The sequence below is a fragment of the Rhea pennata genome, chromosome Z (assembly GCF_028389875.1).
Source record: "Rhea pennata isolate bPtePen1 chromosome Z, bPtePen1.pri, whole genome shotgun sequence".
Classification (NCBI taxonomy): Eukaryota; Metazoa; Chordata; class Aves; order Rheiformes; family Rheidae; genus Rhea; species Rhea pennata.
The window spans coordinates 23,387,268-23,402,341 of NC_084702.1; the positions used below are offsets into that span (position 1 = coordinate 23,387,268).

General features: G+C 39.6%; 1 protein-coding gene across 1 annotated transcript in view; it reads left to right on the plus strand.

Annotated features, from left to right (window-relative positions):
- Positions 1–10,316: 10,316 nt before the first annotated feature.
- The window catches only part of PIP5K1B (phosphatidylinositol-4-phosphate 5-kinase type 1 beta), a 56,652-nt gene continuing 51,894 nt past the window's right edge, over positions 10,317–15,074 (plus strand). Inside the window, exons 1-2 of the mRNA XM_062599785.1 lie at positions 10,317–10,367; positions 11,264–11,394. Of these exons, the coding sequence (XP_062455769.1) occupies positions 10,317–10,367; positions 11,264–11,394 (182 nt within the window). The remainder of the gene's footprint in view (positions 10,368–11,263; positions 11,395–15,074) is intronic.

A 15,074-nucleotide genomic window follows, 5' to 3' on the forward strand; every position in this document is an offset into this window, starting at 1 on the left:
CAAGATCTTACTTAAAGTCTTGTTCACACTTAAGATCAAACCCATCTATTTATCTCTTGTTGTTCACAATCACTTTTCTTCCCTGTTTGACACAGGTATTACATTTTTATTTCTCCAGTCATGTATTATTGCAGTTTGTTTTTTTGGCTGGAGAATACTTGCAGCTCTGTCCTGTGACTTCCTGTGTCACTTCCTTGAGAAACCTGGGGTGGGGAAGAGCTTTGTTTCTTCAGCTGATGCCTGTTCAGCTGCTGGGGCAGTTCCTGTTCCCATCCTACCATGCCCTTGATCCCAGTGGAAACACTTAGACAAGGCACTCGAGTAGTTCAGGAGCCAGTCTGTACTTGCTAACCCACACTCATTGCTTAGAGGGCTCACTAACCTCCCCCCCTTTTTTTTTCATTTATACCTGATAAAGGTGAAGAAGCTTGTACTGTTTACCTTATAACAGGCAAAGGGCAGTATCTTACCTTGACTTGTGCCAGTTCTGCACATCTCTGCTTTTTCTCTGCTCTCTTTGACCTCTAATGTGTAGCTCAAGGGCAGTGATATTTCAGTTGCTGTTAAGATGGGACAGAGTAATCTCATTAAGGAGAGTCTGACAGGGCACCTGTGACAACAGTACATGTCTTGGTGACCTGCAGTGTTTCTACTAGTCCTGTGTTCTGAAGATGTTCACTAGCTGGTCCGGTAGCCAAAGAAATTGCATCATGATGTATGGACATTGAAGGGCTCAGCAGAGCAATACTGCAACTGGAGGCAGAATGAGTAATTAACATGTTCTCCAGAAGTATATACATTAGAAGTTTTTTGTAACTTCATATTTTAGGTGGATGATGCAAGGGATGTCTTGTGTTAATATAAGGAGATAATCTTCCTGCAATACCCTGACAGTTTCAATCTCTCTTCTAAAGCAAAGAGGCTAGCAAAAGCAGAGTGAATGCCATCCTCCTGTCTCCTGTTGTGGAACCTGCTGGTCCTGTGGTGGGACTCGGTAACAGTAACCCAGTCATGAGCAAAGCTGTAACTCAGTGTTAGGAGTGGCACCCCTGAGCTCTGTGGTTTGGTCTTGACTGTAAAATCCTTTTCTGGGGCTCTTTCTTGTCTCTCAGAGCAGATGCCCCAAAGTGGTTCTTTAGCCTCTTTGTCTCGGCAACTGCAAAGAGGCTTGCCGATTAGGAATCTTAAGTGGCTCTGTGGCAAAAATTACATGATATTCAGATGCGTGCTGGAATGTCTATAATGTCAAAACTAAAATTAAATTTCTAGAGTAAGTCATGCACTGGTATTGCCCTGCTGAAGGGCTATGTTTTCTTCATGCCTGAGGAAAAAATACCAAGGCATTCCTCAAACTCTGATTTCAAAAACAAAATAATAGCTAGTGTCTCAGTTTTACATTTTGCTTAATTGTACGTTGTATCCTGTCATCTCCCTAAGAACATGTAGAGGTTATGTTTGTGCAGCATTAGTCATATGGATAAAGCACATGCACAAGTGGAAAGTGATGAATGGAAAATACATCTGTTTTTGATGTAAAATCACAACCCATAAGACAAAATGAAGTGATATAAGTGTCTTGGCTTCAAAAGTGTTTTCTGTGTGCCAGATCTGAAAATGAGTCTACTAATCAGTATATATTAAACAATATGCTGTAATTACTTGATCTGAGAATGTAAAATCCCTTAACAACTGTGAACAGTAAGGAAAGCTGGAGGAAAATCAGAAAGTAATTGCAAATACTTGACACTTTTGTTTAGATCTATTTTATGTAAGTTTGAAAAATTAGTATTTTATCTTGGAGATAAAGGTGGGTTTATGGACTGTAAATGAAACTGCTTGCCTTAGTGCAATACAACCTGTCCCACTGATACAAAGATGAATAATGGCTTGCTGAAATCATTTGTTCTCTGATGAAAATGGGTTTGTAGTGGCTGTTTGAGGAAAAACATTCTTCCGCTGGGGCAGGCAGAAGAACTTCATGTTCTTTCTCTCTTGGATCACTTGCCCTTTTCATTTTTAAAGTCTGGAGCAGATGCTGTGGGTATAGCTTTGAGGAGCAGCTGAACTGATGTAGTTGAAGTGTAAGGGAGTAAGCTATGCAGCTGCATTTGCAGCAGTTGAGTGCTATGTTGCTAGATGCAGTGGCCAGGGGTATAGAGAGAGACAAAAACCCTTAATCCATTCCCTTTTCTGTTGTTTCCTCCTTGTTTTGTAATTCTGCGCTTTGCATTCTGTTTGCACTGCCGGGGTTTGTGGGTGATGTTCTCATCTAGTGCACCTCATTTCTGAGGACTGGTTAGTGGGGATACATTAATTTGTAGTCCTGTGTCAAGAGGAGGCATTTGAACTGTTCAGTGCTGAAAGTGGGTGCTTCTCAAAATGTGATTTCCTTCAAAATGTCCTTTCTGTGTGCATCAGTGTACTTTAGCCTGCTATAATTCTTTATGGCGTAGTTTGGCCTTTAGACAGAACTCTTAGAGGTACCGTTTGCCTGTGCATCCTGCAGGAAAAAGAATGTGTTTATAATGTAAAAGTTTCGTTTCAAACCTACAGTATCTTCACTGTGCGTTAGCAATATGTTCCCAAAAAGCACTGAATTTATGTAGATAAGTAGTTAGAAAGGAGTTTTTTCTCCATGAGATTGTCTCAGACTTCATCCAGGGTAAGACTTCCTGGAATAATAAGTGTTTTGTAGACCTATCAATTATACTCCTGGAACTCTTAAATTCTTCAAAAATTTTCTTCATGGTTCTGTTCAGTTTTGCTAAAACAGAGGTAGGTAACAATCTTAATTCATTGAATCAGTTTTTATTTATTTATTTTTTTACAGTATTCATATTTTGGTCAACTTCCATGGCAGAGAAAAAGCAGACTTGTCAGCTGCATTAATATGAACACTTGGAAGCTCCAAAAAAATGTCTTGGATGCTAGAAGCTTGTGAGAGGCCTTGTAAAGGCATTACTAGAACATTCTCAGATACTGTGCACTTCCTGAAATGCCTAATTAAGCCAAGGCAGTGGCATAGCTTCTGCATTGAATCGTTTTTATCAACTGAGCTATAATATTTTTGTTTTTCTTTTCCTGCCACGGCAATCTGACACAAATGTTCTGCTAGCTTTTAATTGTACAATATTACTTAGTCAAGGTGTCTTTGAGGGATACTGGAACACAACTTTCTGTAACATTTTTGCTTTAGAAAACCACAGCTTTGCTTAAATATCTTCACTCTTAAATGGTGTTATATAAAGTGAGTCTATAGGCTCTTCAGTGTGGTCTTTCACTGGAAGCATTTTAGTATCTAAGAGCCCTGATGTTTTTTCTCAGTACCTGTAAATTTCATGAAGTATCTGAGCTTCCAAAGAGTACAGATACCATTTGAAAAAAAATTTAACCGCTCTAAACAAATAATTTGGCTAATGGAACAAGAACTTCATAGATGTATGTGCAATGCAGCTTTTAAGGTACAAGACTCATAACTCTGAGATCAAAGGGATCTGAAATTTTACAAACTGTGGCCAGCTCTTTGAGGTTTTCTTTTTCCAGAGAGAAAAATTGAGAGGAAAAAAAGAAGCTCTGGATACTTCCTCCATTTGATGCTTGAAATTCTAAGCAAAGGACCTTGGCGAAACAATTCAGTCAGCAGACTGTAACTTCTCTTGAATATCCTTCACAATCTTGTCACTCAAATCTGGAGGATACAACAGCCACTTCTTTTAATTTCCTCTCAATATTTTGCAACCTTTGTTTGTGAGAATCATAGTGGTTGCACCTGACTCTGATGCACATGCAACTTCTGCATTGTGATGTTCTCAGGCCACATGGTAACCTCTAATTCTGCTCCCTGGTAAATCAGATTTCAGTAGGCTCCTGCCAATTAATACTGGGATGATGGTAAGACTGAGGCACAGACAGGTCTGTTGGATCATATTAAGCACGTAGAAGAAAATCACACCAAAAAACAAAGCAGATATACAGAGTGGTTGTGTTGTGAAAATCTGCTGCTAGATTATCAAGATCTTTGGTTGTAAATTAAAGGCTGGACTGTGTCTCTTTGTTATGTAGCCAGCGGTTCTTCTGCTTAGCATACTACAAGCGCTTTACGTAGCCTACTCAGAATTGCATATTGCAACTGTGAGCACTTTGCCCAGGAGCAAATGGAGTTTACCTGAATAAGGGAAATCAGCTACCTGCTGCTAAACCTAAACATGTATGAGGAATGCTACCTCACTGTTTGCATTGGCTTATGCCCTGTGTCTAACGTCTGCAGGTAGGGAACTTACACTCATACATTTTGAAGTTTCCCTGCTGGAGTTTGTGCTCTACTGGGACCTGCTTTCAGTGGCACTTTGAGTGCATTGCACTTTTGCAAAGACGCTGAAATGATTGGCCTTTATGGCTTTGCTTAGAGCAATGGCTATGGCCAAACTTACAGGAATCAAATCATTTTTCAGAGATAGTGCCAAAAAGCAAAGCAAACCAAAGCCAGAAAAGCATGCAGTCTGCTATGTGCTAATGGAAGTGCTATTGATATGTGTGATGGCACAGCTAATACTGCAGAGCAGCATGCAACGCTGCATTAGCTTGTGGTCAACCATGACTCTAGGACACAGCAAAAAGGAATAGCCCAAGAACACAGCATAGACCTGTATAATGAACAGCTTTCTTCAGGAGGAGACATACCCTGGGTATTTCTGCTGACCTTTAACCTCTGCTGCTGCCTCTCCACCTTTGCAGCCGACCCTTACTTATCTCAATTTATGGCACTTCCCCTAATTACAGTACCCTGTGAGATAAGATACTTGTCTTCCTGCTGTTTCTGAGTAATAGATTGCCTTATAACAAAAATGTTGGGATAGCTTTTTCATCTGGAGGTCACAGCTGCTGCTTGTGAAGCAAACTAGCAGTGCTGAATAACTTTATTTTGGGGGAAGAAGGAGCAACTTAGTAATAGCCATTCACTCCTGAGCTTCCAGAGGTGAGAGTGATGGGCAGAAGTCGAGCCCCATGAAGCGTGGGTGACTGGTGGGGAGAGGCACTGAAATGCAGGAGTGGTGAAGGAGTACTGCAGCTGGAGTGACCCATAGATGCCAGTTGTGGAGAAACAGGAAGACTGGTTCAGCCACTGGGGTTCTCTAGTAACCCTGATATCATTTCCCTGTCTGTATCCTTTGATATGAAAGGAAACTGATTGCTCAGCCGTGTCAGCTGCAAGAGAGTGTGCTGAGGTGGGGAAGTCGCCTCCAGAAGTTTCAGCAACTGCAAGTGGTGTTGTCTCAATGGGACTGTTAGTACCATGCAGAGCTGTAGAGCGAGAAAAAAAGCAGGCAGGAACTGCACGTATATCGTGCATCTAACTAACTGCCTGCTGTTCAAAGAGAGCTCCCTTTAAATGTAGTTTGAAGGGGAAATACTGTTTTCCAGCATGCACTTGCCTCAGGTGGTTTGGCTTAAGGGTTTACGAAATTTATAGAGGCTTAGCTTCTTTTCAGGAGTCTGGAAAAGATAAACTGTGTTTGCATGGGAGTGGTAGTGTGTGTAGATTCCTGGTACTTACGATATCCGATATAAATGAAGAACAAATGCTTGCTTGTAGTAGAAAATTCCTAGGACAAGAGTGTGACTCAAATCAATTCTAAGCCATGTGACTTGAATCATTTTTGATTAAATGAAGCCCTGTGGCTTTCATTTTTTTAAATTCAGTGAGGATTCTGCCTGTAGGAAGGCTGCTATATAGAAGATATTTAGACTAGTCCCTTTCTGAAGTGCTGCTGTGTAGTGGTTACATTGATGAGCTCAAAAAGCATGTGTATTGAAATTTTTGAAGTGTGTACCATGTGTCTTAATTTAAAAAATGGGTCAAGGAAGGTCTTTCTTCAGGATTTCTTCCCATGCTAGCAGCCTCAGGTTGGAATAATACAATTTAGCAGAAGCTCTTTACACTACCCACTGTGATTTCAGGTTTTCTTAACAGATTTACAGCCATCTTTGTGCAACTATATATACATATATATATATATATACAGTAAATGTTAAAAAAAAAATCATAGTTTGTTCAAGCTCTGAACAATAAAGAGGGGAGTTATCACTTCTGTCAGCTAAACTTTTCCACTGACTGAGGAGGATGATATTACCTGGTATTTTGTCAGGTAAGAGAGCTGTGAAGCAGATAACCAGTTCATTGATTAGGAGAGACCAAGCAGCAGCACAGGCTGGTGAGTGAAGTAAGAGCAGTGCTCTCCGCAGACAGCACCAGAGATAGTTGAACGAACTGCAGCTACTTCACGGTAAGTGTAGCTGCTGGACGCTGTACATCAGGGATGGTTTATCCTCAGATGCCATCTGCTCCCCGTCCTTTACAAGAGCTGTGATAATAAGTGATCCCTACTATTTCATTAGGCTAGTTTCAAGCGTGGTCTGTTTTACTGATGTTTGTTTATATAACAGTAGTTCAGAAGGTGGAAGAAAGCAAGTATTATCTGCACTTCACAGGCTGATAATGAAGTGAAGTTTCTGAGGGAAAGAGGTTTTTTTTTTCTTCATTGCTTTATAGCACACGCAATAAGCCAGGTGTCTGCTGGAAGAGTTGCTATCTTTGTCCTGGAGAGTTTACAAGCTAAGTTTCAGTTACAATAAAATGAGTGATAAACAGATAAACAAGAGCAAAGTTTACATCCATGCAGTCATGTAGCTAGTTCAGTTGTGTGTTTTCTAGATTGGCCACTTCTAAAGTAGGCAAGCACATAAAGCTGATTTTTTCAGGAGTTACTTGTGGGCAGTACTTAAAGCCTTAGCAAAGAGTAGTTGAGAGATAGAAGAAGAATGGGAAGTAACTTTGTGAATGAGAGTAGAGGAATGAGAGTACGATATATAAATAAAACTAAATGAACAGTGTCCAACACTTTCCTCTTGGTTTATGGTTTGTTTGTTTGTTCTGAAGGAATTGTTTTCTATCAATCCCTTAAAAATATGGGAAACCTGCAAGAAAACTTGTTGAAAACAATAAACCTGTTTGCCATATCTGGAGTTTTTGTTTACTGTGTGCCCAGAACCAATCCCTTACCATCAAATCAATGCCTGGTTAGGTTTGCTAACCATTTACAGGAGAGCAGCAATGACCTTCACACTCTAATGGAAATAATTATTTGGCAACGTAATGTATTTTCTGGGAACTATAACTACTACATTTTGTCATCCCTATTTTTTTTCTACTTTTGTTAAGGACAGTCCTCTTGATAACCCTTTTTGCTAAGTTCAAATCCTTTCTGTAATCCTGTAGCTAACTTGCATGGTGCTAAATAGCTTCATCTCAGTTGAATTTGTTACCTGGAAGCAAACTGCCTTCACAAATGTTATGTGTCTGCCTAACACCTTTCTCATATATGAAGTTTTTAAAAAGTTGAATTTTACAGAACTACCGTGAAATAGAATGTCTGCAGGCAACATAATGTTAAAATCTTTCTTATTAGACTCATGGGATCATGTGCAAAGTTAAATCCTTTCAGATTGGGTATTAAGTTCTCATTTATTTTGTTAGCATGACGTAGGTTGCAAGTCAGCTAGTTAGAGGATTTCAACTTGGAGTAAAAGGAAATGGAGGAATTGTCTGCAGAGAACAGAACAGCAAGTCAGACTCCAGACTATAATCAAAAATTTGGGCAGGCCAGAACTGTAGTAACTTATAAATAATGGATTATAACAAAGGAATTTTATAGTTTGAGGGAAAAATAACAGCGGGATCACAGTATATCCTACTATTGTCATTGTTTTTACAATTTACTGATCTGTTTGCTGGAGCACTGGAACACTATTCTCAGCATACATCTTCATAGAAGATGCATTTCATCTTCATGAAATGCAGCGCTTGTCCCTGGGCTGTTCTGTGCCCATTAAGTGGGTCGCTGTCTGTAGGTGGAAGTGTCCATACCTGCTTTGAAATACTGGCATCTCAAGAAAATACATGGAGGAGGTTAGGACAGAATTATGAGAAATGGGCAGGGCCTCAGTGTTTGTGGCTACAGGGACTGTAATATATATTATAGTTACTGATACAGTTTCAGATTCGTGCTTTCCTTCTCAGTAGCTACCTGGTTTGGGGGATAGATGAAAGTCTGTCTTTTCTCTTCTGAAATAACTTCCGTTGAAAACCCAAAGTGGTGAGAAACTGTACTTGATTCTGGTTGCGGCTTGGAGGGTGAATCCAGAGGTCCCTCTATCAAATCAAGGATGTATGTGACGATTTGACACAAAGCACAGATCTGGCATAAATTCGTTGTCCATCTAGTTATGTTCAGAAAAGGGCTACACGTGATTAGAATAGGTAGCCTTTTTACCAGTTCAGATTTCTCTTGTTTTCCTGCAGCCAGTAAAAGGACAACCATAAACCCAGCAAAATTTGTTTTATGTTGTGAGGATGCAGTCTTTGCAGCCAGTTGGTATGCAGGTGTTGCTGCTCTTGTGAATTAAGGAATTAGCCCAGCTGAACCCTCTCAGCCATACAAGCTCCTGGGACAGCTCTTTTGCAGGCCGTGTATATGCTGTTGCTGGACAGTGGGAGGAGTGGTGGGGCATGGCTGACCTTAGGTCCGCAGTGTTAGAGCCACTGAATAGTGAAATCTAGTCCGAAAGCAGACACGCGATAGTTTTAGGGGTTTCCATCTTCATTAGCTGTACAAAACCCATCAGTGCATCTGTGCAGTAAATAGTAATGCCCTAATCAGGAAAAGAAGGATAGAGCATTTTTTGTTGTTCTGCTGTTCTCAGTAGCAAACACAGCTGACAAAAATTGTGTCACAACGCACACCGTTTGATAAAAGTCCGTAGTTTAACAAACATGAACTGAAGTTGTTAATCCTACTTCATACTCTTCCGTTTCTTAGAGCTTCAGAAGTTGTAGATACTAGGTTAAATGATCCTGGAGTCACTGTGCAGTTACGGCTGATAGATGGGCCTAAGGCCCATCTGAACCTCTGCACGAGACTAATGTGAAGAAAAATTGATTTCTGTCTCTGAAAGGGAGAAATCTTGGCACAAAAGGTTGCTGAACTTTATAGCTTGCTCTGCAGCTGTAGCATATTGAAGTGGAATTGAAAGTTATAATGGGCTTAGGTTTGAAACTAGATTAGAAGAGGTGTCTGAGCAAGGAAAAGTTCATGGGGGATGAGTAGAATTTTTCCGCTAACATTTGGAGATGCTGACTTCCAAGAAATATGTTTTTGTAGTGATGTTGTCGTGAAATAAAGTGAAATAATTCACTTTATTATTTCCCCTAAGGCTTGATGGGCAGCACTTTTATTTAAAAAAAAAAAAAAAAAAAACAGCAAATATTTGCAAAGAGAGATTCCAAAGTTTGTTTTGTTTTGATTTTAAGGCTTATGAAAATAAAAACTTGTCATTTGCTAAAGGAATGTCGCGTAACTACCCTTTGGGGGATGTTAACTCAGAGCAGTGATTCACAGTGGGCTTTGGGTGGACAATTGCCTGCAGCATGCTGTATCTGCTGTCAATTTGTTTTAAAAAAATGTACAATATTCTGAATGGTTTCATAACATTGCTTTTCTGTTAAGCCACTGCTGTAATTGCTACAGAAATGAGTGATTAATAATGGCAATTTGCTTGCAGCTCCCTGAATGGGAGTGGAAATTAGCAAAATCTTTTAGGTAAGATCTGTACTATACTACTGGAGAGCTCTCCAAAGGCTGTAGGTATTCTTTTGAATTTGCAGAACTCCTACATAAATTATATGTCTAAAAACAGATTAAGAGTTCTCTTGGAATTGGGATTGCCTGCCATTTTCTTTCATGGCTTGACCTCTTTCATTAATAAAAGGCAAATACTGCATTTTCTGCTGCTTTTTCAGCCCTTACGCTCTCTCTAACAGTGAACAAGATGAGTGTCCAGCTATGAACTAGAAGCTCTATTTGTACATGTATTGGTTTGCTCAAAGTTGCATAATTACTGCTTTTGTTGGGCATTAATCATTCATGAATAGAGACCTTTCAAGGAAAGAAAAATGTGAATCTTCTTACCACACAGGCCAAATCTTTTTAATAATCAAAGTAGCACTCTAAGAATGGCTGTGTTGTTTGTTCCCACCGAATCACCTCTTCTGAACTGTTATGCAAGTGCTGCCAGTTATGCAGTCTTAATTGAGTCACACATCTCTGTCTTTTCTCTTCTAAAAATAAGCAGTCACTATAGCATATGCTGTTCTGAGAACTAAAATAAGGGTAATTTTGTACGCTTGAGCCATTGCTTATATAATTCTCAGTCACTTCCTCTTAAATGTTTTTTGTTCAAGTGCTCCAGCAGCTCTGACTATGGAGCTTTTGGTGCATGTCACTTCACAGAAGTTCTGTCTTGTTTGTTTGGTAGGTGAGAAGTAAAATCTGAAAATAGACACCAAAATAGTGTCTTCAAAGTAGTGAAAACTTGTCTTCCTAAGGAAGTATGTTCCTTTCCTGTTAGTTATCTTTCTCCTTCCCAATGATCTGTTTTATTCATCAGTTCCATTTTTTTCTTAAAAATTCCTTTCCTAATTTCTTACTTTGATCTAATCCTACCACTTTTATCCAATAAGCAAGATTATCTGTTCAGCATGAGAAAGTCTCAGAGATGGACTCAATTTTTGTACATAAAGCACCACTCACAACCCTTCTTTCCCCTGCAGAAGCTGTTCTTTACATTGAACTGGCTTAAGTTCTTCTCTCTATCTATACAGGTCTTTTTTTTTCCCTCATCACATTTATGTCTTTCTGGACTCTTCAGTCAATGTACCTCTTGCTTGAAAGCAGAACATAACAAATATATTTGTGTCCAAATATCTTTTAAATATGTGTTTAAAAGATAGCCAATACTGTGATCAGTTACACTTCTGCATCCATATATAATACTCTAGAATTTCAGTCCTTTTCTAGAAGATAATGCATGCTGTTTCAAAACTGCTCAATGCACTTGAATGCGTAGTTAAACTGGAAATGTCTAAGCTAGAATATAATATCTAAATTCTTTGGGCAATTTGAAAAGTCTCCGCCTATACCATCAGAAATTTGATTTTTATAGCTTTTGCTATATCATAGTACTGCTTCAAATCATTCAGCTGGAAAGAAGTCATCTTTATTTAAAAGCTTTCTTCTGTTCTCCAAGTCTAGCTGGTAAAGATAGCTTGGAATTGTTCTTATGAAAATGATTAGTGTAAGATGTTACTGATAAAGAACAGAAATCTGTTTGTAGTAAACTGATACTTGAATTCTTATTTTCTATGCAGACTGCATCCTCAGCTATTAAAGGTGCTATCCAGCTGGGAATAGGATACACGGTAGGAAACCTTACATCAAAACCAGACAGAGATGTCCTTATGCAAGACTTCTATGTAGTGGAAAGTGTCTTTCTACCCAGGTAAGGACCAGCCCATTCAATTTGTTTTCTAGAAAAATTTCATTATGAAAGTCTAAGTGGACATTTTATATAAGGATTTTTTCCCCATTCTGGCATAATTGGATTAGAATAAGGTAGTGTTCTCTGAATTTGGGCATACTTTTTTTCATTACTTAGGAAGTTTGGTTTATGTGCTGGTTTCTAATAATTTACAATCCTTAGAAATTACTGATACCACTAAAGCAAGAAGTTAAGCTGACAATGTACAAAATGTTTGAAGGTCATCAGGAGAGATGAACTTTAAAGTAAATTTGCTCAGTTGAACTCCTGATTCCTTTTGATCAGAATCAGTGTTTAAGGAGAATAAAAGGTATATCTTACATGAAATTTAGCTTTTACATGATATTCTGTAGTTTATAGTAATGGAAGATACTGATATCTGATGTTCTGGTGTTAACCATAGGCTTGTACACAATTTCTGTAGTGTTTCTGTTGGGGATTAGGTAAAGATGAAATTGTTAATCAAGCACATTTGTTTTCAGATGTTGTAATCTCAAAGTTTGGTTTAAAAAAGTTGAAATTGCAACTGAGAAATTACTACATATTCTATATCTAAGCTGTATGTTCAGAAAAATGGAGGGAGACACTATGTTTGGAGAGGTGTGTAACTGACAGAGAGTTGTGTCTGCTTCTGTAGTCCTTTGGCTGGGCTACCAGCTTCTGTTGTTCTTGAAACTAAATGAAACATACTACAACTGTATTAATTGATAGCATGATTTTGGAAAAAAAAAAAAAGATCTAATCTGTCTTTTTTGAACATGTTTGTAAAGGAACAAGTAAAATAAGAGTTTGTAGTCTGTAGCATTACATGCCATTTCTCCTGGGAAACTTATGTACATGTTCACTTAGAAATGAAATTTCCCTGTTTGGTAATGATGTTAAAGGAGAGAGAGATCACTTCTGGCTTAGAAAGGGAGTAAGGGCAGAAGGAATCTCATGTTCATACTAACATGCAATTTATTATAAAAGCTTTAGTAGGACCTTTCTGGTCTGTTGCCCAAAACAATGCATGAGGAAAATGATACAAATTGAAATAATGGCCAAGGCAGCAAATGATCTGACTTAATTTCTTGTATAGCTATCTAGTAAGCAAGAGTGCATGATAAAGTGAGTCATCTAGACTGCAACAAAGAGCCTCTCTAAAGAGCACTTGCTGATAACATTTCTGTGTAACTGAAGATTGGCCGGCCATCTGCCTCAGTCTCTTAAAAACTAACCACGACACTTCCATTTCTTTCACTAATGTACAGAAATTTCAAAGCCCTACTCTTGCCTTGATGTAAAATGCGTGTTGATCTGACTAAAATGATAGCAATCCAAAATGGAATAAATAGTTTAAATGATAATAATTTAGGATCGCACATGGTGATAGAGGCTTCATTACTGCTGACTGAATGGCGTTGGGATGTTGAGTCTTTCACAACAGTGTTACATGGACCACTCTTGAGTTATATCTGCAAATAGTTTCATTACCTTAGGTTGGAGGTAAAAATAAAAACTCAAGGTTGCATGTCCTTTCAGGATGCAGCTGAACTTTAAAGCTATAATCCAGTTTAGGGAAAATGAGATGAACCTCTTCTAGCCATTGGGTTTGGGGTTTTTTTTGTTTTCCCCCTCCCCTTTTCTTCTCTTTTTGACTGCCCTGTTTGAAAGAAGTTAGTTGAACAGTTACACCAGCAGATCCAGGGGCTGACCTCCAGGTCAGAGGTGGTGAGCACCCAAGGAGCAAGTGGTGGTGACTACTTTTTGTGCAATAGCTGCAGCTGGAAGTGAACCTGATACTGCAGCAAGTGTGATGGTGAAAAGTACTCATTTAAGAAGCAAGAAAATGTCTTTCCTTAAGTCTTCGGTACACACAGTTTAGCTGCAACCCCAAGCTGGATATTACCTGAACCTCCTCTTGCTGTGGCCAGTTCAGAGCAGTCTTGCTTCTTTGCAAGCTGCCCTGCTCTACCGTACTCCCATGTTTTTCCTGCTGCTCCCTTGACCCATTCAGCTCTAAAGAGTGTGATAAGGGCAGTGAGGTGAGAAGACAGTTGTTTTGCAGAGTCATAAGCATATCTGCTGTCTTGACAGTAACATGAGCAGTGTTTTAGTGGCACTTACAAAATAGGCCTGAGCTGCTAGAAGTGCAGTGAAAGAGCAGTTTGCATTCCAGCAAGTAAAATAATTTATCTGTATCTTTTTATGGAAAAAATAACAACGGTGTTTTATAAATTTAATCAGGAACTGAAAAGAAATAGCGTCTGCCTCTCTCTCAAACTCTGAAGTAAACTTCAGTCCCATCTGTACCTCAGCTTTGGTAACCATAGCAAAATACCTTCAGCAGTGTTCAAAATTCATGAAGGAGGGAAACACTGGTAGTGGAAAAAATAGTTTAAGGCTGAACACAATTGGCCTGCTAATGGTGAGTTACTGTTGCCATTCAGGAATAACTTCTGGATTGCAAGTTAAGTATAGCCATAGTTAGTTTGTAACAGTGTTAAATTGGAATAGAGTTTAGCCCAGATTAGTTTAGATGCTTGCTTTAGAAAGTGACTTTCAATAAAATACAGATATATTTGCACAGTGAGTGGATTTGAATTGCAAAGCTGCTTTCACTTGTACGTTCTGGCAGTGAAAGGGATGGAAATGTGCCTTTGTTATTTTCTGTTTCACATGGCAGCATCCCCTTCTTTCTTTTCTCTTAGGACTGCCCAGAAGGGGTTCATAACGATCTGCCTTTGGGCACTAACTGGACTGTTATGAGCATTTGCTATAAAAGAATTCATTTAGAACTAGAGCCTAGGTAGAGTTGAAGTGGCAGCACGCAAATGTGCCCTTGTTGCACTGACCCAGTTGATCTTGATGATATCAGGCACAATGTGCCAGCCTAACATCTTGAACAATGTGAGACTGCTTGGGAAACTGCTACAAACAGTCTCTCTTCTGGCTATTAAATGCTGCTTTGAAAATCCAACAAAGGAGTTGCTTATCTGGTGTTGGTACTTTGCAGCAGTAGCAACGGCAAAGGCTGCAGGGCAGGGTGGGAAAGCTCTTCTGCATCCTGCCCAGGCTTCTTTTCCTGTCCTATATGCTTCCAGCCAACGTGGCCGTGGCTGGAAACGAAGCTGATGCACCTGAGTTAGGCTTCACGTTGGATCGCGCTGGCTCGCACAGGCTAGCGGGAGCTGGGGGTGTGGACAGTGTGCTCAGCTCTCCCCCCAGACACATAGATGCATTTTTTACGGTGATGCCTCGCAGGCCAAACAGGAGCTATCCCGTTCTGCTAGGCTGACCTGGGCTTGTCAGCAGCATGTAACTTCAAGAATAGGGAGCATTTGGGGCAAGGTTTCCACCTCCCTCCCTTTGTGCTTTCTCAGGTGAAGGCTGCTGCCAAGCGCTGCTGCGAGTTTGACCTTTCTGCAGCAAGCTGTTAATCAGTCTTGTGCACTTCCCCTGCTAACATGATTCATATTCAGGGTCTTGACCCTGAATATTAAGGACATTTGGTGAGGTTTCTAATTAAACTTGTAAGTCTGTTAGAAGCTGTTCACCTGTGAGCACCCTGCAGCTACAATCATCTGTAAAATGAACCAGTTAGGTACAAATTGCTTTCTTCTGAAGTCTTGCTAATGAAAGATTATTCAGTGTTTTCTACT